This window comes from Cryptosporidium ubiquitum (genome assembly GCF_001865345.1).
Source record: "Cryptosporidium ubiquitum isolate 39726 chromosome Unknown contig_23, whole genome shotgun sequence".
NCBI classification, from domain to species: domain Eukaryota; phylum Apicomplexa; class Conoidasida; order Eucoccidiorida; family Cryptosporidiidae; genus Cryptosporidium; species Cryptosporidium ubiquitum.
The window spans coordinates 1-27,913 of NW_021639806.1; the positions used below are offsets into that span (position 1 = coordinate 1).

Sequence of the window (27,913 nt, forward strand, 5' to 3'; positions counted from 1 at the left end):
TTACAACATCAGCAGTTTCAGCGTCTACTGTTCCAGTTTCAACATCTCCTGCAATTTCAACATCTCCTGCAGTTTCAACATCTACTGTGGCAGTTTCTACACCAACAGTTGCAGTCTCAACATCTACTGCAGCAGTTTCCTCATCTACTGCTTCAGTTTCATCATCTGCAGCGGTTTCGACAACAGCTGCTTCAAATAGATTTTTAAGAAAGTTAATTGAGATTCCAAGTTTGGAGCAAGGAGCGAGTGGAGTGATAGCTCATGTTACTAAGACAATACAATCAGCATTGAGTGGAAATGGAGTAAGTGGTTCAGCACTTGGATTAAATAATTTGGATGATGCAAGAACAACAATTGAAGGTATGGTAAAGACTATTCCATACACACCGGGAAAGAATTCGAGTAATATATTATTAGTAGATGGAGTTTCACAAATAGTTAAATTACCAAATGGAATAGATAGTAAGAATTTACTTGGAAATATTACATCACCAACGGAATCACTTAATTTACAGAATATTACAAATCTAACAAATGGTTCATTAAGTAATATTACAGAGAAGATTTCAAATAGAAATGCTACATTAAATAATGAGAATTTAGTGGTAAATTCAAACTTTCAATCTTTAAAAAATTTTACTTCAGCTTTAGAAGGTAATAATATCACAAATAATAGTTTGAACATGAATAGTACTTTACTAACAAACTCAACATTAAATAAATTGATTAATGGTAAATTTAACACAACTGATATTTTTAGAGGAATTGGAAATACCATAAATAATATTTCAAGAAGTATTAAAGATCAGAATGAAAATGAAATTGAAAATTTGAATTAAATCTTTAAGTAAGATTTAGTTATTATTTTTTTTTTCATTCCTCCAATACTCAGAGTAGAATAGCATAGATTATGAGAAAAGAAAGAGTAATTCCTTTTTTTTCGATTTTATGTTATATACTGGCTTTCTCAAAATCTCAAGGAAAATCACTTTCTTTCTCTAATCATTTTTTTTTCTATTTCAAAAGGCCATCAATTTTACCATTAAATAACATCCATAAATAAAACTTTCACTACCACCACAAACACTACTACCACTAACTGCCACCTCCACCACTACCACCTCCACCACTACCACCTCTATCACTACTACCACCACTACTACTACCTCTACCACTACTACTACCACTACTACTACCACTACTACTACCACTAACTTCCACCTCCACCACTACCACTACTACCACCACCACTACCACCTCCACCACTGCCACTACCACCTCCACCACTGCCACTACTAAATCTCTCTTTAACTATAAAAATGACAATTCAAGTTAAAATGTGGTCTTCCATAATTATTTGAATCCAAATCTTTCATTAATATGTTTAATTTAAAAAACAAATATGAACCCCAATAATATTACTACTATATTTTAAGTCAAGTTTGCATAAAAAAACAAATACATATAATTTATTTTTAATATTAAATAACACTTAATACATTCAGATTATTTGAATTATTAATAATGAATCAAATATTAAAGAATTATTAAATTTCTTTGCATTTTAAACACGAGTTATTTATATAATATATATTCTAAATAAAGAAGAAACAACCAATTAAAAATAAACTAGAGCTATTGCTCATTTATGCCTTCGCCATTTTTAGTTATTTTTTTTTCTCTTAAGATTGATTTAAATGTATATAAATATATAATATATAATATATATATATATATATATATATATATATATATATATAATATATATATAAAGTTAAGTTTGCAATCTTAACGAAAAAAATCAAAGATATTAGAATAAGGAAAATATAATTTTGTCTATTAATTTATGTACTTTTTATATACATGCAATAAAAATAAGTTTGAATTGTGCAGTACATTATGTTTTAATACTTTTTATATACACATTTTATTATAATCAAATTACATAAAATACCAATTAAATTACAACTTTATTAGACATTTTTTTTTTTTGCATATATTGCTAAACAAGCTTAAACAAAATGGGGTATTATAACAAACAAATCTATATCAAATTTACATATCTATTTTTACTCGTGTATTATCACTACATGTAAATAACATATATTATTACATGCAGATTAAATTTGCATGTAGTTGCCGCTCAAATACATAAAAATATGTTATAAGAATTAAGCCAGAAGCTTATTAATACAAATAATCAAGTTAAACAAATTTTAATTAAATTTCTTTTTCATTAATTTAACAATTAATTAGTTAAATTTAATATTATTTAGGATTGTCTAAATGTGAATTCACATCTTTTGAATTGGAAATTTGAGCTTCTTTTATAATTGAACTATTATTAGTTGGATCTTGCATTACAGATCCAACTGGTGCTCCTGTTATTATTCCTATTCCTGTTCCCATATTTTTGGCGCCAGAAAAACCAATCATAGGATTTCCAATTAATTGCTGTTGCTGTTGCTGTTGCTGTTGCTGTTGCTGTTGTTGTTGTTGTTGTTGCTGTTGTAGTAGAAGTAGGTTCAACATGTCTGCTCCAGGATTTCTATTTAGTTGTTGGTGATTTTGAAAAGCAAATGGAGCTGTATTCGCTAAAAGTTGTTTCTGTTGCTGTTGTTGCTGTTGCTTTAACTGTAGCTGAAATTGCAGTTGTTGCTGTTGCTGATGATGTATTAACTGTTGTTGGAATAAATGTTGAAACTGCAAAAAATTAGGGAATGCTTGTGGCTGTGTTTGAATTGGAGTTTGTGCAAAGACTCCTGTTCCTCCTGTTGTAGCTCCCGTTGTTGCTCCAAGTCCTGTTGCAGCTTCTGTTGAAGTTCCAAGACCTGTTTCTGCCCCTGCTCCTTTTGCTACTCCAGTTCCAGTTCCAGTTCCTGTTCCTGTTCCTGTTCCTGTTTCTGTTCCTGTCTCTGTTTCTGTTTCTGTTGTCACTCCTATTCCTGCACCAGTTGTTGCTACTGTTCCTATCCCTAGCCTAGCTCCTGTTACTTCAGAATTCAATCCTTTTGAATTAAGCATTCCTAGAGCTAAAGCACCATTATTCAAGTTATTTTCTCCCATTGATGTAAATCCTCCTGCTAAGTTTTTTGCTCCAGCATTTGATAACTCTGTATTCCGATTAGTAATATCAACGTTTAAAGATATCTCTCTATTATTTTTTCTTTCCCCAGCTGCATTTATACCATTATCTAAACGGAAATCCTCTTTAATAGACGATTCTCCAACTGCTTCATTCTTTTCTACCTCCTTCTCACCTTGCATCTTTAAAATAGGATAAGAATTAGCAGTACTTATACATCCTCCATAATTACTTATACTTGTATTACCCGAATTATTTAAGGCAATACCATTACCCAATAACGTATTCATAATCATTTGATTCAAAGGATTTGCCAGCCCTCCAACTCCATTAACTCCTCCACTCAAATTAATTTGCTGAGAATTCCTTATTTGCTCCTGCAATGTTTGTTGAAAAACTAGTTGTTGCTGCAAGTATTGATTCATTAATATGTTACTCCAAGTCTGCCCGTGATTACTCTGATTATTCATATTTGTTGCATCGTTTGTATTACTACCAGTACCGGTATTATCACTATTATTTATATTCTTATTGCTGGTACTATTCAAATTATTACCACTATTCACATTATTGCCAATATTCATATTATTACCATTCACATTATTATTGTCACCTATCAAAGATCCTCCTACTCCATTATAATGCCCAAAAGTTGTACCCAAACCTCCAAACAATAAGCCTGGTGAATATGTTCCTCCCAGTCCCAGACCACCTATATTAGGTATTCCAGCCATTCCTGGAGGGCCACCTGTACTTTGTAATCCTCCAAGCCCTGAAAAATCCTGAGCTACATTGATACTATTATTGTTACTACCACCATTTGCACTTACACATCCATCAAAATTACCATTTTCTCCTGTTCCTGCTCCAACCACTGTTCCTATTGTTCCTCCTATTACTCCACCCATTACACCTCCATTACTTGTATTATTGTTTCCACTGATTATGTTGGTGGGATTCATTACATTAGAAACTCCAGAGTAAATACAACTATTCGGTACTTGCAAAGGTTTCAAAGGATTCATAGAAGATGAAACATTTCCACATGCATCAATAGGTTGAAAACCTGCCATCATTGGAATCGTATGATTATTATTTTTTGGTAATTGTCCGAAATTTATATTACTCATATTCATATTTAATAAAGCACTTGGTAACTGATTTAATCCAGAAATTGAGTTGTCTGACATAAAATAACTACCAAGAATTCCATTTCCAGATCCGTTTATACCGGTATTATTATTACCAACATTACCTATTAAATTATTCATATTATTCATGCTATTAGATAATGTATTAAAATGACTGGTACACATTTTATTATTACTATTTCCTATATATTCATCCATTAATTTTGACATCTTTCTGTTTTTATTACCTCCTCCGTTTACATGATTATGGCTATTAATGCTATTATTCGCATTCAAATTAATATCATTCAAAATAGTATTACTATTCAGTACATTAACATTTAAGTCCCTAGACTCCTTGATATTTGAACCACTTATTCCTAATCCTGTTGATGCTCCTGGACCTGATCCTACTGCTGCTGCTGCTCCTCCTTCTACTGTTCCTACTGCTACTGCTCCTCCTCCTCCTGGACCTGCTCCTACTGCTCCTGATCCTCCTCCTCTCTTACGTCTTCCTTGTTTTGGTTTCTCATTTACTGATGATTTTGACGCCATAGTATTATTCAAATTATTTGCTACTTCGAGATTTCTTAATTTAATATTTCTACCAGCCTCAGATAATGAAACATTTGAGACATAATTTGAAAGATCTGAAGATAATGAATACTCTTGCTTATTTGTAGGAGATATTGTCAAAGAATGTAGTAATGAACTATTACCACTCATTCCTCCACCTATTATATTATCATCCATGAATTGATTCAAATATAAGTATACCGATACCTTGAAATCATGAATAGATATTCTTGGATCTAAATATGACTTATTCAAAGATTCCTGATCCATATATTTCTTATGATCAAATATTATTGGAATATTACTTGGAATCTGTATGTTTGAATTTCCTTGCTTATTCTGAATATTTATATTATAAAAAGGAGAAATTATTGCATTCATAGTACTTGGTAATATATATCCATTACTCAAATTATCCATTGTATATCTCTTATTTGTATTCAAATAATAATCATCATGTATTCTGAACAAAAACTTATATATCAAATCATCATAAAGTCCCCAATCTTCTTTATTATCTAATCCTACTAATCCCATACAAATTTCTCTTTTTTCTATAATTGGAAGCCTAAATAAAGATGATGGATTATAAATCATCCTTATTTGTGATGATCTTGAAAGAAGCCTTTCAGTATACATATTCATATTACCAAGAGAATCAAAACATGATCTCTTATAAAAATCTCTCATTAAATTATTATATGTTGAATCTATTGTTAAAGTATTCAATATTTCATCAATTAAAAGCTCCCTATAAGAATTCTTCTTATATTTAATAATCTCCATACATCTTGTAGTACTAACAAGACTATTCCATATGATCATTCTGTCTTTCTTATTAAATTCATTTATTTTTTCCATTTCATCTTCTTTTTGATTTTCTTTAGTATTTTCTATTCTTTCTGTTTCACCTTTTCTATGAATAGATATTTCATCCTCATTTATAATTAGATCTTTTTGATCATTACTATTACATAAATCACGCTCATGTATTACATTAAACTGATTTTTACCATGATTACCCTTGTAATAATATACTAATCTCAAGATCCTCTTAAATCCTAATGTATATTTATACTTATAATAAAAATCTATACAGTCTTTAATAGTTTTATGCTCCATAAAAGATGCTATCCTCCTAAAGTCTTTTGGATACATTAAATACTTTTCAATAAACATTCTTATTTCAGAATAATTCCATATTGTATTTCTATTCCTTTCTTGATATCTTGGATCTTGAACCTGATTATTCTTATTTATATGTATTATCCTTACTGGTTGTATTGGATCTTTATCATATACATTATATTCTATTTCTGCTGGAAATCTAAAAATACTATTTTCAAACCATAATGGAGATGGACCTATAAAAGTTGATGATGAACTTGCCATCTGTACCCATTCTCTTTGTGCCTGCTTTTGATGTACTATTCCTTTTTCTCTTTCTCTATTTTTTTGAATATTTAAACCTATATCTTTTTCTTTTTCTTTTTCCTTAACAGAAAGATTAATTTCTTTATATACTTTAGGCATTCCCATATTACCTATTCCTGATGGTCCAGATAAAGTTCCTAATGAATTAGATATATTGTAGTTACTAATATTAGATAATGTTGCAGAATTAGTATTATTAAGATTTAAGTTACTTGATGATAAATCAGATTTCATAGTAATTAAATTCTCATTTGAGTTAAATAATGATCCTTTTTCTTTATAATTAACATTCTTTTGATTATTAAAAGTTCCAACATTTCCTCCAGTCTTTGCTGAGTCAAATAATGACTGAGATGTACTCACTGATAGTAATGAACTATGATCATCACATCCCGTAGCATTATTTGAATGATTAGAAGAATCATTAGAATTTCTTGTCTTTCTAGTTTTATTCTGACCTAATGTTACTACTGTTGATGCTGATATATTTGTATGGTTAGATATATCAGAAGTATTAATATCAACACCTGCTCCTCTTTTTCTCCTAGTACCAACTACATGACTTGCATTATTTATAGTTTCTCCCAAATACAAATTTGATATAGTGTTATCATTATTAGTACGGTAATTATTTTCAGTTAAATATTGATCATTATTACCCATATTATCTGGAAATTTGGAAACCTTAGTATTGTTGTTATAAAAGATCTTATGATGATTATTTCCAGTATCAGATAAATCATCCAATACTAATGCTCTATTTGATGTAGTAAAATTCAAAGGTGTTTGTATATTTTGTAAAGACATCATATAAGTCTTTGATATATCATTACTTTTACATTCAGGAAGAAGATCTAAAAACTTATGGTATACTTTAAATCTGAAATCATGTTTGAAATAACCAATAGGAAGAGGTACAACTTGATCTGGATGATCAATTGCTCTTAATGGTAAACATCCCCAAGTAAAATTCAAATTATTTGGACTATTTAAGATCTCGTTATATGTTAAATATCTTTTATAAGAATGATATACAAGAGGTAAGGATCTTTTAATATTATAAAGTTCTCTTCTAATCATAATCTTCCTTTTTCCTATATGTTTTTTTACTTTTTGAATATTTTTAGAATATCCAAATAAATTAATTGGATGGTAAAAATCACCATGAATTGGTCTTAAAATACTATTAATTAGAGATAATTCCTTCTTAAGATCAATTTCTTTGATAGAATTTTTTAGATCTTGTATTGGATAACACAAACTTGTATTATATGGCATTAAAGAAATATATTCAGGTATACCGAGAATAATCTCTATATGATCTTGTATTTCTCTATTAATAACTAGATCATCCTGATAAATAATAATTGTTTGAATCTGAGGATTATCTTGACCTAAATCAGATTCAAGAAAATTGATTTCATCAACTAAATAGTTAAAAGCTGAAATAAGAAATGGAATTTGATCTTTACTTATTTCTTGGTTGTTGTTTTTCTGATGCATAATTATTTGATTAATCTTCTTCTTAAGAACTTTCAAGGAAGTCAATCTTTCAAGGTTCTGTTCTTTGAGCTTTTTAAAAGAATGAATAATCCCAAAATCGTCTTTAAAAGTATCAAAATATGGATTTTGTTGAAAATTTTCAGAATGAATTTGATCTTTTCTATTTTTATTAATAAATTGTATTCGGTACCTTTTTAGATCATCAATAGATGAATCACTTGGATGATTAATTAAGATTTCTAATTCCTTAACTCTATTAGGAAGAACACAAATTTTAACTTTTTGTCTTGCATTCCTAAAAGTTTGGGTAGTATTTTCCATTACTGAAGCCAAGTAATTATAGTTATGATCATATTCTTCTGTCTGATTATAAATTTCAGAATTTCCCGCCTTTTCAGTGACTAAAGAATTTCCGTGATGATTAGAATTGGATGATGTAATATGACCAAGAACTCGATTCTCAGATGAAATATTGGAATGATCATCTTCATCTTTTTTTGATGATAAATTTGATTGGTTAAAATCTGGAACTAAAAATTCGATACCCCCATGAGTGGAAAAGATAGATTTATGATTATTGACTGAGGCTATATAAGATGATTCATAAGAAGTACTTAAAATAATTTGAGAGGTTTCCTGGGATCTTTTAACAAAATTAATTTGATATATGTGATATATACTGCATAGATCATTAAGAAATGGTCCATTTCCTCCAAAAAGTGAATTGTTAGTTAAATTAGCCGTTTTTATATTACGAATATTTGCTAAACTTAGATTCAAATAGGGGCCTCTTCTGTGATCTTGTGCTATTGGAAGGTGTTGTAAATCATAATTTTCTAGTTCTCCATCTTTATTTGAATTTAAGTCCTTTAGATAATATTTGGAAGCCAAAGTAATAATATCTAAAGGCGTTCTGGATCTTAATATTTTTTCTGCTTCATCTAATTCAGTTTTTTCTTTGGAACTTGTATTTTTCCTTCTAAAGTATCTTCTATGAGTTTTCTTTTTTTTGGTGGTTTTTAAATCTTTGGTAGAACATGAAGATGAATTACTATTAATCATATTTAAAGTAGAACTGGATACTAGATTGATTCCTGCTTCAAAATCTGGAACCTCAGAGACATCTTCTCCTTCTAAATCTTCTAAATCATCATCCATAATAGAAGTTGTCACACAGTTTTCACTAAAACTGTGATTACTGGCCTGAATATTTCTCTTATTTTGTTCCTGCTTAAGTTGTTCAAGTTCTAAGTTAATTCTCAATATTTCATCTTGAAGTTTTATTACTAAATTATGGTCCTTTATAACGTTTACATTACCAAAAATCATTCTCTCTTGTATCTTATCATCTATTATTGGCTCATATAGAGACTCTTCCATAAATGAATGATCTTCCAATTTCCCTCCAGTAAAATCTGATACTTGTTTTAAGTATTTATCCACTAGTTTCTCAAACTCATCCAGTTTGTTAACATCTTCAGCTTTTCTACATCCATTTATCAGACTCTCCAGCAAATCTTCACTGCATTCAGTTTTCATAGACATTTTTCTTCCAGTTGTATATTTATCTGTCAACTTGTAAATTATCTACCTATATAAGTGCATAGAAACATATATAGTAATAAATAAATATATTGTATATATATAAATATATATATAATATACATATATATATATATATATATATCTAAATATATATATATATATATCTAACTTGCAAAATTCTACATATATATAATATCAAAATTTGAACTTACAATCAACCACTACTATTATTTTCTCTAAGTCTTCTCAGCTTCCTTTTAATCTTTAATCCATTAAATCTTGTCAAATACTTTTTATTTTTGTCTTCCCTTTAATTTTATTCCTAATCTTTTTCTCATAAAAATAATCGCAAATTGGCGCCAAAAATGTCGGTACTATATTATTCATTAATACCGGTATGTAAAAATAAACAAGAAAGGCATCATGTCTCGAGATCTAAAAATTTAAGAAAAATTGTTTAGAAAAGAATTTTAATAAAATTAAAAGAAAACAGTTAGTTATTGTTAAAAGAAAGATTTTAAAAATTTAGATAAAAAGGAGAGACTTTTAATTAAAGAAGAAAGTTGTGGTAGAGTTTTGATTTTTTTAATGATTTGTAGTTAAATGATAATTATTTAAAAATTTAGCATCCGGAGTACGGAAATTCAAATAATTTAAAATTGATTACTGTTATTCACGAAACCCAGTAGTCTCTGAAATCTCTGGAAAATTCTCTTGCACTTCCTGTTTAAGATTAGACTTTATAGGCTTGACATTATCAATTCTATATATTTCTTGCTCCTTGTGAATAATTTCAGCACCTGTTTGAGACACAAACACTGCATCATTTCCTTGAAATACTACAGGGTTACTTTCTAAATTCAAGTTAGAATTGTTATTTGCATTCTTTGTTGTGGAAGAGTAACTCCCCACTGTAATATCTCCAACTAAAACGCTATTTCCACCACCAGAACTAGTAATAGTATTATTAACATTAGAACTAGAATTTGAGCTAGAATTAGAACTGGAGTTATTTGAAAGTCTGTAGGAGCTTGTAACTGGGTTTGAATGTAACTTAAGGTTAAGATTCTTTTGGAAATATAATGTTTCATCTAATAAGATACTGTTTTTTGGGCTCGTGTTATTACTTTGTGAGTAAGATTTAAAGAATTGTAAGGTATTATGGAGTCTTCTCTTTAGAGAAATATATTTTTTAAAAAGGATTATCTGAGAAATAAACAATGTTATGAAAAGTATTGCTATAATTAAAGTCAGAAAATGGTTATAAATATAACCAAATAAATTAAGTATAGACAAAGTTATTCTTTCAAATAACTGTATTAAATAACTTATTACTTCACCTGAATAATATTTTCCAAGAAACCTTTCAAGATACCCACCTACTAGATTTAAAACTTGAATTAAGTGAGTGTCTACAAGCTTTAAAGATCTGATCTGATCTGTATTACTTTGTCCATTTGTTGTATTATTCATATTAGAATCCAACAATATATCCTGGAGAAACTTGACAGAATTTGAAAGTCTATATAATGAATCATTGACATGGTCCAAAGTAGAGTTAAAACTTGTTAAAATTGTTCTCTTTTCAAGCTTTATTGCATCTAATTGCTTTTCTAATATTTTAACTCTATCTATTAGAGACAGCAATGGATGTCCCTTTGAATTACTATAATGTCTTCCAGTTAAAGATTCAAAATCTTCATCAAACATATTTCTATTCTCATTATACTTAACTTTTTCTTGACTTTTAATTAGTAAACTTCTACTTTCAGGTTTAATTAACTCAGGTATTGTATTTGTTTCATCATTACTCTTTTTACTAATACCTAAATTAAAATCACTAGAATTCAAATACATTATATGAGGTTTTTGTTCATTTATTGTTCCATGTATACCTCTGTCAATATCCCTTTTCAATAAACGATTTTCAACATCTTTTACACTCTCCTCCATTTCTGACATAGAAATAGAACTTCTTCTATCTCCTCCTCCCATTTCAACTTCCAATCTATTAATTACATTATTTCCAAATATCTGGATTCGGCTTAAATGACAATAGTAATGACCTTCCTCATAATGTGATATTGCTCTTACTCTAATATAACGAACCCAACATGGATTTGAATCGTGAATTAAGTTATTCTCCTTAATATTACCCACTGATGAATCTTTTCTAATACCAACTCCTGGGTGATCTTGACCAATTTTAAGATCTGCCCTATCAGATGCTTTATTTGAAGTTCCTTCTTTAATATCAGAAACCTTGGATCCTTTTGGATCTGTATTATCATCAATATTATACTCTAAATGATCCAAGATGTGATGTCCTTCCTCTTGTTTTACACATAAAGTCTTTAAATCAAACATTTCTTTTGGTAATACTTGATTTCTCCTTAATATACCTATAGGTATCCACTGCTTAGTTGGATATATTAAGCTTCCAGAAATTTCAATTTCTCTAAAAGATGATGAAAAGTACTCAAGTGAAAACAATGCAATATACTCAAGAAATATATCTTCTTGAAACCCAATTACAAACCACATTGGTTTATTACAAGGAACTAATAGATATGAATCTGGATTAGAAGATTGTACAGATTTTGGGCGTAGTACTCCTTCACTCCAAGAAAGAAGCTTACTATTGGAAGAGCTTGAAGCATAATCATAGTGTAGAGCTGCTAATTGGCTCACATAAGTTACTCCCTGTATCATTTTTAATTTGCTTTTCTCTTCTATCTTCTCTTCTCTATTAGTTATTATCTCAGTTTCTTCTTTTTCCTCCCATTTAGTATTTTTGTTTTTTATAGTATCCAAACTACATATTTGTAAATCTGGATTTGGACTCCCATCATTTCTTAACATAATCATACTATCTAAAAATGGTGGAATACACTTCTTTTGGAGTGAAATATGAGAGGAATCTAAGGTAGAAGATAAATTTGAACCAACAGAAGTCCCTATTGTTGATGAAGTACATGAAATATGAGTTCCTGAAGATGTTGGAATTTTAATTATGTCCTTATTAAGTATACTATCCTCAAAGTTATTATTTAACTGATCTTTAATATTTTTAGAAGATCCATATTCATCTGGTAATTTTTTTCTAAAAGATAGCTTAAAGCCTTTATCACCAATTAAAGTAGAATCAGATTCTAACTCCAAACTTTTAGATATAGCCAACATAGACTCTGATACAGCTTTAAGCTTTGCAGAAATCTCCAAATTCTGCTTATTTGGATGCCAAGAACATTTAAATAAGAACTGAGAAGGGTTACAAGAATTCATTTTTATACCAACTTGACGTAAATCATCCAACATAAGTTCAAAAATTCCTCCAAGAAGATATAATGGAAAATTCTCTCTCCTTCTTAACTTTGTCCTAACTATAAGACTGGAAATACTTCCAATATGAGTAGTAATACCATCAAATTCAGCCCACCTATTGTCTTTAATTGACATAATAATCTTTCGTATTAATAAATAGAGTTTTGAATCTTTTTTTAGTATTAAACATAACTTATTATCTAATTGTGAGTTCACTTTTTTTATTTGTCTATGTAAAATTGGAGAAACCCATATTGGTAAACTGTCCAGTCTAGAATCAATACATCCTTTACAATAAGGACATGGTTTTCTTGAAGAAAGTATATCTAGAAGCTGAACAAGTCTATCAAAAGACTCCATTACAGCTACTGATACTCTTGAAATCCTAATTTTATGTCTTCTTAAAATATTGATTCTGCAATCACTTGGATTCAAATTAGTAAAGTAGTTTCTTCCTTGTACTTGTGTCTTATATATGGTGTCTTCATGTTTTAGATGAACAAATTTTCCGTAAAATTGGTTATCTTTCTCATCTTTAACAGAACTAACTATGTTTTTATCTTCTTTTCCAATTAATATTTCCTCATTTTTTCCATTATTTTCATTTCTTTTCGTTATTTTCTCATTTTTAATATAGAATTTCTGGACCATTCCCATGTAAACCCCTTTAAATTCGTAGTCTTCGCAATAACCCACATAGTCGGTGGCTAAACATAGTGGACATATGCTAAAAATTCGACATAGGACCAAAAATATCAAAAAAACTTTACATTTTACCATATATAGTGATATTACAATTTTTGAATTTTTAAACCCCGCTAGAATTTTTTTTTTCTATACCGGTAATACGTGTACATGCAAATATTAAAAAATTATATTTAAAAAAAATAAAATTATTATTTTATACAGAAATTGGTTAATCATTAAAAAAAAATTACTCAATTTAAGGAATAATGCAATTTAGAATGTAATCTTTACTTCATTTTGTAGATTTGTATAAATAGTCATTTATTATTACTGTAATGTCTGAATTTTATCCACTTATATGTTGAATATATATGCAAAAATAATATATGTATATATATATATATATACTTTTATCTAGTTATATGTTTATCCTATAGGTATTAAAAAAAAATTTGATAGATTTGTGATTATTCGTATTATTTAGTAAATACAAGTGAAAGTAAACTTAAATCAAAAATAGTAATAAATTATATTCACAATAATATAAGTAAATATTAATACTTTAGTTTTTTCAGTTTTATTAATCTTTAATACTGGCATTCAAGAAAAGAATTAATGTTACAAAAAAATATCCATAGAAACAAGTACTCTCACTATTGGAATGTATTGAGTTTATTATTGCATTTTCAGTTTCTAATAGCAAGAGTAAGGTCAGATGGAGACAGATTTCAAAATCAAGTTGTCCCAGAGGACCACTCTAGAGCAATAATTGACGTATTGAAAGGTAACTTTGGCTATAATTCAGAATTAAATGGAAACTATAAAGATTCTTTACCAAATATAAATAATGTAGATGGATATCAAAACGGATACTACTCAGATGGAAACTTTGTTGGTATGAGTCCAACTCTGAGTTCAAGCTCTAATTCAAATATTGGTAGTTTTGTTCAATCACAGAATTATAATCCAAGAAATGAAGGTAATATCTATATAAATCCTTATAACAATATAAATCAAAGGGATACTAATAGTAATACTTATGATATAATTTATTCAAATAATCAAGAAAAGAAAATACCTCTATTTTTGTCAAAATCACCTTTATTAATGAATGGAGGAGGGAATTATAAAAAGCCAAACTATAACGTAGGTGATCGGCAAGAAATTAACAAGTACTTTTCTCCATACTCTTCAATCCACTACTTAAAATATTCAGAAGCCCCAGATAATAGGAATTCTAGGTGGACTTGGAATCACATTGAGAAACCAATATTGAGAACAAGCACTACAAGACCCATAGAGTTCAAGCATAAGATTCCAAATATTGATGAAGCTTGGTGGAATGTATCATATAATGTGAGAAAAGAACCACGAAGGGCAGATAATTCAGAAAGTCCTGGACAAAATGACCTGGTAAAAAGCCAAAATGCAGTTTCTAATGATGATATTGAAAGACTAGATTCAAAACCTATAGTTAATCCAGAAGATAAGACCAAAAATGTAGTTAATGATCAGATTCAAAACCAAAATTTAAGTCAAAACCACAACCATAGTCACAACCACCATTACCATCATCATCATCATCATAAACACAGTCACAATCACAAACACAATAGTAGTCACAAAGATCAAATCAATAAAGATGAAGAAAACCACATAGAAGACGAGATTGTAAAGTCTGCAACAGTTGGAGATGTGGTCAATTTGACTCGATTGGAACTTCCTAATCCATATGATAGGAAAGTTGCAATAGATCAACTTATTTCAACTTCATTGAATAACTTAAAGCAGGAAAACTGGTCAATTCCTGTTGAAGAATTAATAAATGCAACCTTTATTCATCCTGGGACTCAACAACCAGATCTAGTTCCAAATCAATTGGGGCCTAAAGTAATGGTTCAAGACTTTTATTGTAATCCTCAGATTCACAAATGTACAAATCTTCAGGCAGTTGGGACTGCTATTGGTGAACCTATTTGGAAGATTTATAACACTTCTACAATTGGGCGAGCTCAGAGAAGAGTTAGTAATCTTTTAGATGATGCGGAGGTAAGTTAAGTTTCTTATTTGTTTCCAGATTTAAAAATTTGAATTTAATGTTAAAATGCAATGATTTTTGATTTCTTTTAGGAACAACTAACTATGGGACTAACTCAAACTTTTATTGATTATATTGAACAGGAGCCGACGGTAAGCTTAGCTCTACTTTTAACATTATTAAAGCGGATTTGGAGTTATAAAAGATTTATTCCATTCCATTTAATAAATTTCTAAATATGTAATTAATAATTCATTTTTTTTTTCAGATTGAGTTATTAGAGTCTATTGGAAAAGCTCCCACAAATATATTTCAAATACCAGAAAATGGTTCTATTAATCAATTCTATGATAATGCAACCAGACTTGGTGTATTTCAGGCAGCAGAATTTATTAACCCACTTCCACAAAATGTAAGTTAATATTAAACTATTAATTGAAGATTGTTTGGTAACTAACTCTTAATAAAACCAGAAAACTGATCAGAAATTTGCAAATGCTCTAAAAAAAGCTGCAATTGATTGCCTTCTTTCCAATTTCACCTTACCAAATTGTAATATTCCTGAAAATAATACTCGAAATGAAGAACTCTATGGCAATTACTCCATATATCAACTCTTTAAAGATCCAAAAGATGAAAAATTACATTAATTTCTTTATCTAATATTTATGTGTATTTTTTTTTAATTTCAATCTCATATTTTTCCAAACTACTTTCTAAATTCACACACATGAAAAATTGAGAAACAGATAATTCAACTAATTAATGAACATGTTACTTCACTAATGCATCTAATTCCTTTAATTGACTTTTAATTTTATATATCATTCCCCTCTCCTTCTTAAGTAAAATCAACCCGGAGATCCAATTTCACCTTTTCTCCTTTTCTTTTCTGTGTATTAATTTAAACTTTTTAATTTACATGGGCGCCATAAAGAATAATATACAATAAGTTTTAGGCGCCAAAGTCTTTAAAGGACAAATAAATAAATCAAATAGAAGAGTAAATAATAGATTAAAACGAGAAAGAGAAATTTGGATGTATATGATTTGCTTAGATTGAAGAATATATTAGAGTTTGATAATTTGGGATTGAATAGAGCTAAGCTATTTTTATTAAAAGATGAAGATAGGTAGAAAGAAACAGATTAAACGTATATTAAAGTATTACAAGATAAATTATGGCTTCGAAGAGCCATATAGACTTTTAAGTAAGTTTTATATAATCTAGAAGGGATTTAAAACATAAATAGGAAAGATTGAAGTGATTAGGTGTTAGTTGGGTAATTGTAATGTGAAAGTAAATTGTTGTTTCCAATTGGGAGTAACACCTACTGATATTATTAGCATTACATTTTCTACTACTATAATTGCCGTCTTTTTCTTTCTTCCTATAGTGATTTATATATTGATTATTAACTCTTGTTTGCACTATAGTTGATGGAACCTTTATTATGGCAGCTCTAAAAAATAAGATACACATTAAAGAACAATTTCCAAAGATTCTTAATGGGAAGACTACCCCCATTATAACAGACTGCATATATAGGGAGATTGAAATGCTCAATAACTTAGAAAACAAAAAAGCTGATTTTTCTGGTGCAAAGCTAATAGCCAGAGGATATTTCAGACACAAATGTGGACATACTTATTGTACTGAAGAGAATTCTAATATTGAACAGATGACTTCTTTTTCTACCAACAGCCTCGATATCTCTTCTGATCAAGAAAATGATGTTGAGAAGAAGGCTTCTTGTGAAACTTCTGATAAAGAAGCTGCAAGCACTTTACGTACATTTGATTCATTTAGATGTATTTTGGACGTTATATCAAAAGATAACAACTCCAAAAAATTCATGGTCGCTTCTCAAGATCCTCTTTTAAGAAAGAAGCTTCATAAGGTTCCAGGAGTTCCTTTAATTTACCTAAATAACCAGGTCCCTATCTTAGAGCAACCTTCCATTGCATCTTATAATCAAAAATCTATTTCAGAAGAGTCCAGAATGGGGCTTCAAAAGTGGGAATATCCCCTAATTCCTTCTTTAAGAGACTCTGCTCAAGGCAATTCTAATGGTAGTGATAGTAATGGTAAAGACTCAAAGTAAGTTTCAGTATTATATCATTCTATATTTTCACCTAACTTTCAAACCTCAATTTTAGAGTTAAAAAGAAGAAACAAAAAAATCCGAATCCTCTTTCCTGCCTTAAAAAAAAGAAAAAGCAAAATACGAGTAAGGTAAACTCTGATAAGAAAAAAAGAGTACGAACGAAAAGAAAGTCTCCTACAAATAGTTGAATTTTTATATTAATAATACTAATTCTTTTATAATCTATAATATATTCATATGTTCTCTCAATTTCTACTTTTTATCTAATTATTTGTTCATTTCTTTGAAATATTTACTTCAAAAAAATATCTATTTCAAGTACAGGAGCCTTTTCTTTGTTAATCTCACCTGCAAATATGCAATTTTACCAGTATCGGTAAAAATTGTAAGTATAGGCGGGAAAATAATTTTAAGATATTTTTGGCCATTAGAGGGAAAAAAAGTATACTAATAATTATATAGTAATTATAAAATATTACATATTTTAAGAAAATAATTAATAAAGAAAAAAAATAAGTAAATAACTAATAAGTTTCAAAGTAAAGCTTATTGTTTATATTTAAAGGATTTTGTTGATTGAATACAGAATTACTTGGTTATCAACGAGATTGAGATTTAATAGGCTTAATTAACAAGAGATTACATTTAAAAAAAATTATTACTTTTTAACTTGTGATCAACATGTTTAAAAAAGGAGTAATTATTGCCAATTTAACAAGTTTAGTAATAGCTGTATTGGTAAGTTGAAAGTTCATGGGTTAGGGTAAAACCTAACTTATATAACACAATTAGAATAACTGACATTAATTTAATAAGCTTTCAGGATGTGCATTTGGAGGAGTAATGCTAGTCCAAAATTGGACTATGTTTGATGGAGTCCTTCTTTCATGGGAACTGACTCCAAAACAACTTTTTGTTACTTTAAACTGCTCATCCAGAAGCAGAAGATTTTTGGGATTTTGTAATAATGGTATTAAAGAGATTAGTGGAAGCTTTGCGAATGTTGTTCAAGCAATTTGTGTTCCTCCAATAAAGTATCAATTCTTGGCAAATTCTTGTGATAGTGTTCTCTCTATGACCAATTATTTGAATCTTATATACTTGGTTCTACTTGCTTCAGCATCTGTTGTGATTATTGGAATAGTCTTCTTAATGTTATACAGTAGAAGCTTTAAGGTGGACAATAATAACACAGATCCTATTAATTCCGAAGTGATCTTGAAGTCAAAACCCAGAATTGGTCTGGCGGTTGCCTCCATTTTATTCAATATTCTTGCTCTATTGGGGGTTTGTTTCTGCTCTGTATTAGTTATTTACTTGAGCCAATCTTCTCAAAATTTATTATCAATCACGTCAGACATTCCAATTTTTAACATTGTACCTCATAGCAGCTCTCTAGGTTGGGGTTTCTATTTGCTTTTATTGGCTAATTCTCTATTAATTGTACATATATTGGCTCTTTTAGATTCTGCAAGAATGGCAAAGAGATTATGGAAATTTAGCCAAGAAGTTATGGATAAATTTGCAAAGAAACAACATTCTGAAATAGTAATTAAAAATACCAATAGAGTACCAGATAAATTCTTTGTTCATAGCTTCTCACCATCTTCAATAGAAATTGAAGGATCTCAAAATACTGGGTCTACTTTTCTACCAAGTTCTGGAGTTATTGGAAGTCGCATCCAAGCTCCTATTAATAGTGAAAACCAAATCCATTGTCAGTATATGCCTATGATTCAGACTCAACCACCATCCCCAGTTTCTCATATACAAACTCAAAATCAAGTTCAAAGTCAGCAATTGTACCCAAGAATTGGTAATACTCCAGCCACAAGATCAGTTTGGGGATTTTTCCCAATTAACTTACTTCCTCGTTTTAATCCATACAACTCTGGAATGGGGAATATTGTGAATAACTGTGGAGATCATCATTGCTATGGACATCAAAGATGCAATCATCACCACCATCATCATCATCATCATCATAATTAAATAGTAATTTTCTGTAATCAGAAAAGATTAACATTTGCAAACCTTAATGAGAACTAGTGGTGACTATAGTATATTTATTCATTCTAAGTCTCACCGTATTGTAATAAATATAATGATCATTATAAGTTTCAATATATTTAACTATTATTATATGGTTTATTAATAATTATCATAAACAATTCTTGTATACAATTTAAAATCTTTTAGTAAATCTTTCTAAATTAGTATCTGAACTCATCATTTTTGATTATACTATTAATTCCATGATCTCTTTCTTCTGTAATATCAGAGTTTCTAAGTCTACAACTCAGACAATCTATTGCTTCAATTCTTATCTTTTGATTTGCTCCTAGTTGAATATTAGTTGGAATTACTCCTCCAGTTTGAGTTTTCCTTATTCTAAAGATCTTTGTCCTACTTGAATCTATATACATTTTCCATTTTCGTTTGTGAAATCTATGAAATATCATTTTCCCTTCCATATTTAAATCTGAATCAAGGTACAAAGGTAAATTTTTGTTTACTCTAGAATAATGATTAGATGTATCCAGAATTTCATGCATTGCTTCACATGAGTTTTCTAATATTTGTTTTGCTATATTAGATCTAATGAACTTTTCCTAGAGTAATGTTACATATTAAGCATGAGGAATGATGGCAAAAAGAAAGTTATTTTTCCCAAGTAACTTTGAAATAAAAAAAATAAAAGTAAACTTACACTTTGTAATTGTTCAAGTACCTCTGAAAGACACTATTTTCAATTTTTGAAAAGAAAAAGAGTTAATTAGTAAGGTGAACATAAATTACAAACTTTTCCTTATTTGAGTTCTTTGTACTTACATGTATTACTCTAGTTTTCAATAATGCATCCTTCATGGCTATTAACAAAGAAAATACAGTATTGAATAACCCTGGATAATAGGTTTAAGTTTAATTAGATAATATTTCCTCGTAATTTACTTCCAATTTGACTAAATATTTACCTATACCGGGCTAAGTAGCCCGCCCAATATGTGGGGACAATTAAAAATAATGAGGAAAAAAATGACATATACAAGAATTTAAAAAACTACCTAATATATTTATTTTTTGACTGACATAATCATTGAACTAATGTCATCATTGCTCTGAGAAGCTTTTTCTAAAAGGCTCATATACTGCATTATATTCGACTTATTAGTTTCTGCAATTCTTCCACACATAATAATTTCCTCAATAATTATGTGAGCTTTGTCTAAGTTAAACATAATGTCTAACTCACACTGGGAGATGTTTTAGTTAGGGTTTAATTCCAATTTAGTTGATAGTATGGAAACTTACCACATTCTCGAAATATTTATCTAGAGTCTCTACTATGAAATGTATAAGTTCATAATATGATAGCTCATTCTGTATATTATTTAAAGGAAGGTAATGGAAGATGAGTTTTAAAGTAATTTTACCAGTTTGAATTGAGATAATATAAGTGATAGTAATAAAAGGTAAAAAGTAAATAGAGATTTTCCATTATGTAAAATAAAAGCTTACCACCATATCAGAGTTCTCAAGTCCCATTATAAAGTATAGTGATGCATATCTCCTAAAAACAATCTATATATAGTTACAGGCAAACCTTTAAGCTTTAGTTATTAAAACGGAATGAACTCACCTTATAATTGTTAAACTCCATAAACGGGCACTGGTTCTCCCCCTTTAACAAGCATTTTCTTATTAGCTGTCCTTCTAGAATAAATCTTTCCTCTTTTGAAACCTGTGCGTAGTATTGACTTAGTCTAATCTGGCCTTGCTTATTTACAAGTAATAGAAACTTAAGCATTCTTCACACAAACTAATGCATGAATAAAAGCAAATTATGTTGAGATTTTTACCTCTCTGTTTTTAAATAACTAATTCCAGAATTTTTTTTTTCTACATTATTTTCATGAGTAAATCATTAACACAAATGTACCCGCGCGCGGGGGTTCTCCCCTCACGAAATTGACAGAAAAGATGCGTAGAGAAAGATAAGCAAGGCTAAGGAAGAATAAAAAATAGAAGTAGGTCTAATAGAAGAATATATAGATAGATGCAAATATAGGAAAGGTTATTGGGCCTAAGAAGCATATCCGAAAATTTTAAAAGAATTTCTGAATGAGTTTATGCATTCAGAAAGTAAATAAATATATTGTTGTGGGAACTTATCAGAGTTGAAGAAGTCTGTAAAGTTCGTAAAAAGAGTAGATGAAAGTAAGTCTAGCAATTAAAGAAGTTGATAAAAGGCTAGTAAAAAGGTAATGCAGTCCTGTGGGCAAAGTTTGAATAATCTGGAAGAAAAGATACATGCAGAACAGGCTATTATATTCAGAGGGAGACTATGAGGACTCTTTTCTAAGCGGAGTTGTTGGCTTGGATGCCGGGTCAAATGTTTCAGGCAATTCTAGTAGAAAGGCCACTCAAGGAGGAAATGGAAAAGAAGCAGAAGCGGGAGGAGTTTATGAGGGAAGAATGCCCAGTAAGGGAAACACATATTATTCATCAGAAATTAATCACGGATTGGGAAGTATGAGTGGTGGTAGATCTTCTGTTGGTTACTATGATCACTTTAATGGAGTTGGAGCTGGACATCTGGATAATGGAATAGGGTCTTTGGGAGGAGAATTGAGGGTTGGACAAAATCCTTGGGGCTGGGAAACATACACAAGCTATAATATGATTGGACTATTTTCTTCACATACCAATAATAGGAAAGTTAGGCCATTTATCTCATCTATTTACTGCGACCCATTTTATGAGCTTCTTTGGCTTGGATGGACAAATGGATTTTTAAGTTCATTTAGATTTCCACATTGTAGTAGATACACAGCATTTCCAGTAGGAATAGCCGATTCAGTATCTGTGGGTGGGCCTGCAAGGGATAATGTGATTTACATGGGATTTCCATCCTCTTCACATTTATATACAGTCACTAATAGTGGAATTGGTGTTTATTCTAGAGGAGGAGCTCCGATATCTTCTAATTCTTATAATACACTAAGTAATGACAAACAACAAAGTTCAAAAATACTATGTTGTGATTCTAATAGGTACCAATCTTATATGATGGGTAGCCATCCAATTATTGGTATTGGAACAGGCAAGGGTGTCTCAATCTTGGATTTGCAGGAGGTGCGTCCAATTCACAGTATTCCATATAATGGGAGTATTAGTTGCATTAAAAGTTCGGCAAACTCCTCAAGTTTCATTGTAGGAGGGGTGAATATGCTTGGGATTGCTGATACGAGACTTCCGAGGTTGGGACATACTATTCAGATTTGCCCCACAAATTCGGGGAATAATGAGACGCTTGTTTCAGGACTAGCTGTTAACGAATATACAGTAGCTATAATTACTAGCTCAATCTCGAGTCGGAAGATAACATCGGATGAGCTTCTGAGCTCAGTTGGTGGAGTTTGTGGGCTTCCTGTACTTGATTTAATTAGAATACATCCTGGAGAAGTCTCTACTTCGCCAGAAATGATGGTTTACAAAAAGAACTTAGATTTAACAAACATGATGAGAGATTCTGTTGTCAGACTATATGATACCAGGAAATTCAGACCAAGGAAGAACGTTTCATTTTCACCAGGACCAATTAATATTGCCTGGAGTGATAATTCTCTGGCTATATCAGCAGGAGCTGCCACCACACCTGATTTTGAAGATTTATATATCATTGGAAATAATGGACAGTGGCAAATTTATCACTCAAACATTGAACAGATGGAGTTTTATGCAACTCCATCTGTTCCTTTATCCAATCTTAACTTTAGCTCTTCCAGCAATTACCTGATATTGGCTGACACTTCTGGGTCAATCCATACTATGCAGAGACTCCATACAACTGGTGGACTGGCCTCCACATCCTCAATTCAAGCAAATACTTCCTCGAGCTCAAATATTAGTACCAGTGGTACCAAGGCAGATCAGCAACATATCACAAGCTCAGGAATAACTGGAGGAGGAGTGAATTCAAGCTCATCCTACAGCCACCAAAACCACCAGCACTCTTTTAGTGTTTTTCATTCCTACCCACTTCCAAATCTTAATATTCCTGGAACAAACATTGGAGGAAATTATAATAAACAGATGAATACCTCTCTCTATAACTACTCATATGTGAAATCAATTCAAACACTAATGGGAATTGCCTCTAATCCAGTAACTAAGCCCGCCACTCATAATCTGGGGCATCCAACGATCCCAAACCTTACTGTGGCACTCAGATATCTTCAGGGACGCCCAGTTGTGGCATATGATTCCCTGAACTCTGTTGGAATTCCTCCTATTCTTGAAAAGCTACACAACGGGAAGCTTAACATTAGAGATGATAGCCTACTTAGCTTTAATAACAAGTTTGAAATTGATCAGATTCGTAAAATACAAACCGATTTCGGCTGGAACACTTATAAATCTTCCGATGAACTGCCACAAGGTCTTTGTATAATCAAAACCAGAACTCTTTCAAGGCAAACGGATTCTTCTCTTGGACTCCATGCCTATGCAACTAGTTTCTCTGGCTCACAAAACTCTGCTATGAGGAGCCCGCATAACGTGGGAAACATGCAAAATTTATTGCATGCAATGGGGGGCACCCATAAGCAGAGTGGAATTCAATCAAATACAAAGGAACAAAATGAAGGTGGAGAAGCTAGGCATGGCCACTCCAGTGGGACTTTGGCATTTTCTCTGGATTATATCCGAGAGATTAGACCAGAGATGGATCTTTATAAGCTAAAAGGACTGGAGTTTAGAATGGTTGACTTTATCAAAGTTGCCATTAATCCTGATACAGCCAAGTACAAAAACAACAACTTAGTTTATGGTTTCCCGTTATTGTGTTTAAGAGGCTCTATGCCAATTTGGTACTACCGAAAGAAAAGAAATTTGTCATTGTACACAGTAGGAGTTCAAGGGGCCCTAGGAGAAACCTCTCACGCAAAGAGTCTTTCTTTAGTGCCTATTAAGTTTCACTACAAACCAAGATTAAATCCCAATAGGCGGGAAAAAATAAAGAACAGAAGGATGATGGGCGGAAATACTTCAAGTGAGAATCCAGGGGTAGGGACTTCAGCACAAAATGGAACACAGTCAGGAGGAGTAGGAACAGTAGGAACTTTGGGTAATATAGGTACCAGTTCGTCACTTCCAAACGGGGGGGATGCTCAGACGGTTTCTAGAACAGAGGAAGACCACTCTTCATTAGGAGAAGGGCTAGTTTCAATAGAATTTGACAACGATACCTTGGACTTTACTCAGCCGTTTTTCATGTTATTTTCTTTTATTCCAAAGCTTTCCTACGACATTCTCCTTGCCCATGTACCAGGCTGCACTTCAGAGTTTTGCCTTGCATGTGAGCTTGTACATCTAACATTCATGATGTATAGTTGCAAGTTTAACTTAAAAAATGGAAAGGGGAGAAATCCTGACTTGTTTCCATGCGTGATTCTCAATTCGATTTATACATTAAACATGCTAAGAACTGTTAGACACATTCCAGAAATTAAACAACTTGGGATAGATTTCGAAGACAGCCAACAAAATCAAATTGGGATTCCTGGAGTTGGAGGACCAAAGTTTGGAGGAGTTGGAACAGGGGTTGGGTCAGGAAGCCCAACTAATTGCTTGTTTGATGATATAAACTTTAATGGTATGGCTTTGGTGAGTCACTTACCTCAAACAGCCTTTAACCAAATTCGTAAGACCGAGATCTTTTGGAAATTCTTTTTAGAGAATCTGAAAAAAGATATTATGAAAACTTACTTTATCCATAATACAGATGGAACAGAAGTCGAGCAAGAAACAAAGGCTTTTGAAGTTAATGACAGAAATGAGAATGATGTACTTGAAAAACTGATAGATTCTCTTTTCAGTATTGAGGTTACAACAATCAGTAGTTGTGTCCAGGCTAAACATGCATTTAAATCAACTCAGATACTAACATATCTAGATATCCCAGCTAGTCATTTATTGGCTCAGAGTTCATTAATGAGTGGTCAGAATTTAGACTTATCTAAATTAAACCAAAAAGATGACCCATCTATGTTCCAAAGGCTAAGATCTGAAAGATTTTTGAAGGCCTTAAATTCTAATTTGCTTAGAATTATTGCTGGAAGAAGTTTCTGTAAAGAATGCGGAACTTCAACAGCTTGCCAGCATGTCAGATGTATCACAAAACTTCCTCAGATTCTTGTTCTTTCTTGCAACATCCAGTCTAATAAGCATTGGAACGAGTATGGAGGAATGTCTCCAGAAGAACACGAAGAATTTGTCAAAAAGAGCCAGAATGTGGGAGGAGGTGTCTCTGGAACCAATCACGAACATCTTCCTACTCCAGAATATTCAATACCTTTTGAAATCCGATTCTCCAAGCTAAGAAAAGGGTTCAGCTCACAGGCAGGGGGTAGTGGAGAAAACAATGGAGAAACCTCTGGTGGAATAGATATTATCCAGGTTGATAAAAAAGGTATATTCACGGAAAGAAGTGCTAATCATGTTGTTGAGCAAGGTAGTGAATCCAAGTTAGGAAAAGAAAGCTCAGAACAAGAGAAATACCAGGAATATGAGTTGGTTGCATTGGTATTCGGAGTTTATCAGGGATGCTCAATTCAGCTTCCATCTGGTACTCATTTTTGTATGTATGTTAAACATAAGTTATTATTTAATGAGATGAATAATACACAAGATAAGTGGTACATGATTAATGGCTCCTCAATTCTTCCTGTGAATAACAAAAATGAGATAATTAATTTTTCATCATGTTGGAAACTTCCAACCTTTTTGTTTTATTCGGATAAGAAAGGAAGTTTGTTGAATTACTTGTTTAGTAACTATCCATGTTTGGAATTCCAACTAGATTTGGACCAAAAAGATATAGACCTGTTGGTAAGAAAGGTTTCTTGTAGTTATAATGAAGAAGAAGAGGCTAAGGATGATACTGATGAAAAGATAAATCAAGAAGGGGAAAAAGATTCTGTAATCAAAGATAAAGAGATACCTAATCCGAGCCATGGTACTGTTTCAGATGCTTTGGAAATGGAAATTTTAGATATTCATGGTATCCAGATTAAAATACCTTGGAGGTATCCAAAAATGATACATGACCATGTAATACAACAATTGGAGTCAATAATAAGGTTAATTAAGAATGAGAAGAATCTTTCAGAAAATCCAGATCTTAGTCAGATTAATGATCAGTTACCATTCACACCTAAAGAACTTTCTAATCTTTGTTTGAATTACTTTATAAGATACCCATTTTCCAAAGGACTTTTGAAAAAGCCAAAAGAAATTGATGAAAGGTTTATAAATACACTAAGTCATTCGGAGTTCATTAAAAATTCCCCTATGGTTGTTGCATTGGATTCAGAATATGTAGCTTTAGATGTTGAGCAGTCTGTTGTAAGGTCTGATGGAACAAAGGAGATATTGAAGAAATCTCAATTATCTCTAGCAAGAGTTTCTATCGTACGCTGTGGAAAAATCTCATTAACTGGAACTAATGATAATGTTGAAATTGATAATAAAAAAGGATTAATAATGGACCATTATGTATCTTATGGGTCAAACAGCCAACAACCCAGAGACTATTTGACAAAGTACTCAGGAGTTAGACCTGGAGACCTAGATCCAAAAACTTCGTCTCATTTTCTGACCAGTAAATTCTGTATACTTAAAAAGCTCCAATTTTTAGTGGATGCTGGTGTTGTATTTATTGGACATGCTCTCCCAAGTGACTTTAAGATCATTAATATTTATGTTCCTCCATTTCAAATTATTGATACCGTTGAGATTTACAGACTTCCTGATGAGAGATATATTAGCCTTAAATTCTTGGCCAAGTTTGTACTTAACAAGAATATTCAAACCGAAGTCCACGATTCCATCGTTGATGCTAAAACTGCTCTCGAGCTTTTCTTAAATCATCTTTCTTTAAAGAAGAGCGGATCTTGGAACGACTTCCTAAGTTTCCTTTATTCAAAGGGTCATTCTATTGATTGGAAAATTGAAGCTATTGAAAATTCAAATTGAACAGTACTAAAGCAGAACAACTGTTTGATCGTATTATTTACTTTAATAACCAAACTGAGAGAAGTGGTAATGCTATTTTATGCCAAACTCAACATACGATCTTCTCTTTACTATGTTTTGCTTTATATAACAATTTTTAATTGCAAAATCATCTGGAGCCATATATAACCTACTGCCTTAACTTTTACCACTGACTTTAACATTCATAACTAGTTTACTTTCAAATATACGCAATTACCCTTCAAAACTCACTAATTTAGCCTTTATATCTTATATTAATTAAATATAAACCAACTAATCATTGATTTTTTTTTTTCTAAACTATTTTTGTATTGTTTTACTATACTATACCACGTTATACCGTTTCTGAAGTTCCACATGCATTCTAAAGGCGCCATTTTTATGGCGGGTTTTGGTGGGTCAATTTGGACTTTAGAGAAAAAAA

The 27,913-nt window shown here is 30.9% G+C and overlaps 9 protein-coding genes across 9 annotated transcripts; 5 read left to right on the forward strand and 4 right to left on the reverse strand.

The window, feature by feature from the left end:
• Positions 1-362: 362 nt before the first annotated feature.
• cubi_03711 (uncharacterized protein) lies at positions 363-839 on the forward strand (the record flags this gene model as incomplete). Its single annotated transcript, XM_029020725.1, has 1 exon — positions 363-839. The coding sequence occupies one exon, from the start codon at positions 363-365 to the stop codon at positions 837-839; it is 477 nt and encodes a 158-aa protein (XP_028876244.1).
• A 256-nt stretch (positions 840-1,095) lies between these two features.
• cubi_03712 (uncharacterized protein) lies at positions 1,096-1,376 on the reverse strand (the record flags this gene model as incomplete). Its single annotated transcript, XM_029020726.1, has 2 exons — positions 1,096-1,250; positions 1,325-1,376. 2 exons carry the CDS (start codon positions 1,374-1,376, stop codon positions 1,096-1,098), a joined length of 207 nt encoding a protein of 68 aa, XP_028876245.1.
• Positions 1,377-2,268: 892 nt separating this feature from the next.
• On the reverse strand, positions 2,269-9,273 carry cubi_03713 (uncharacterized protein; the record flags this gene model as incomplete). The annotated part of the gene is made up of 1 exon (XM_029020727.1): positions 2,269-9,273. One exon carries the CDS (start codon positions 9,271-9,273, stop codon positions 2,269-2,271), a length of 7,005 nt encoding a protein of 2,334 aa, XP_028876246.1.
• A 669-nt stretch (positions 9,274-9,942) lies between these two features.
• On the reverse strand, positions 9,943-13,377 carry cubi_03714 (uncharacterized protein; the record flags this gene model as incomplete). The annotated part of the gene is made up of 1 exon (XM_029020728.1): positions 9,943-13,377. One exon carries the CDS (start codon positions 13,375-13,377, stop codon positions 9,943-9,945), a length of 3,435 nt encoding a protein of 1,144 aa, XP_028876247.1.
• A 522-nt stretch (positions 13,378-13,899) lies between these two features.
• Positions 13,900-15,972, forward strand: cubi_03715 (uncharacterized protein; the record flags this gene model as incomplete). Its single annotated transcript, XM_029020729.1, has 4 exons — positions 13,900-15,333; positions 15,415-15,474; positions 15,591-15,734; positions 15,796-15,972. The coding sequence occupies 4 exons, from the start codon at positions 13,900-13,902 to the stop codon at positions 15,970-15,972; spliced, it is 1,815 nt and encodes a 604-aa protein (XP_028876248.1).
• Positions 15,973-16,445: 473 nt separating this feature from the next.
• cubi_03716 (protein tRNA synthetase class II) lies at positions 16,446-17,618 on the forward strand (the record flags this gene model as incomplete). Its single annotated transcript, XM_029020730.1, has 3 exons — positions 16,446-16,533; positions 16,760-17,423; positions 17,483-17,618. The coding sequence occupies 3 exons, from the start codon at positions 16,446-16,448 to the stop codon at positions 17,616-17,618; spliced, it is 888 nt and encodes a 295-aa protein (XP_028876249.1).
• A 676-nt stretch (positions 17,619-18,294) lies between these two features.
• Positions 18,295-19,422, forward strand: cubi_03717 (uncharacterized protein; the record flags this gene model as incomplete). Its single annotated transcript, XM_029020731.1, has 1 exon — positions 18,295-19,422. The coding sequence occupies one exon, from the start codon at positions 18,295-18,297 to the stop codon at positions 19,420-19,422; it is 1,128 nt and encodes a 375-aa protein (XP_028876250.1).
• A 221-nt stretch (positions 19,423-19,643) lies between these two features.
• Positions 19,644-21,238, reverse strand: cubi_03718 (uncharacterized protein; the record flags this gene model as incomplete). The annotated part of the gene is made up of 5 exons (XM_029020732.1): positions 19,644-20,028; positions 20,521-20,684; positions 20,743-20,811; positions 20,950-21,012; positions 21,071-21,238. The coding sequence occupies 5 exons, from the start codon at positions 21,236-21,238 to the stop codon at positions 19,644-19,646; spliced, it is 849 nt and encodes a 282-aa protein (XP_028876251.1).
• Positions 21,239-21,741: 503 nt separating this feature from the next.
• Positions 21,742-27,468, forward strand: cubi_03719 (uncharacterized protein; the record flags this gene model as incomplete). Its single annotated transcript, XM_029020733.1, has 1 exon — positions 21,742-27,468. One exon carries the CDS (start codon positions 21,742-21,744, stop codon positions 27,466-27,468), a length of 5,727 nt encoding a protein of 1,908 aa, XP_028876252.1.
• Positions 27,469-27,913: the final 445 nt, after the last annotated feature.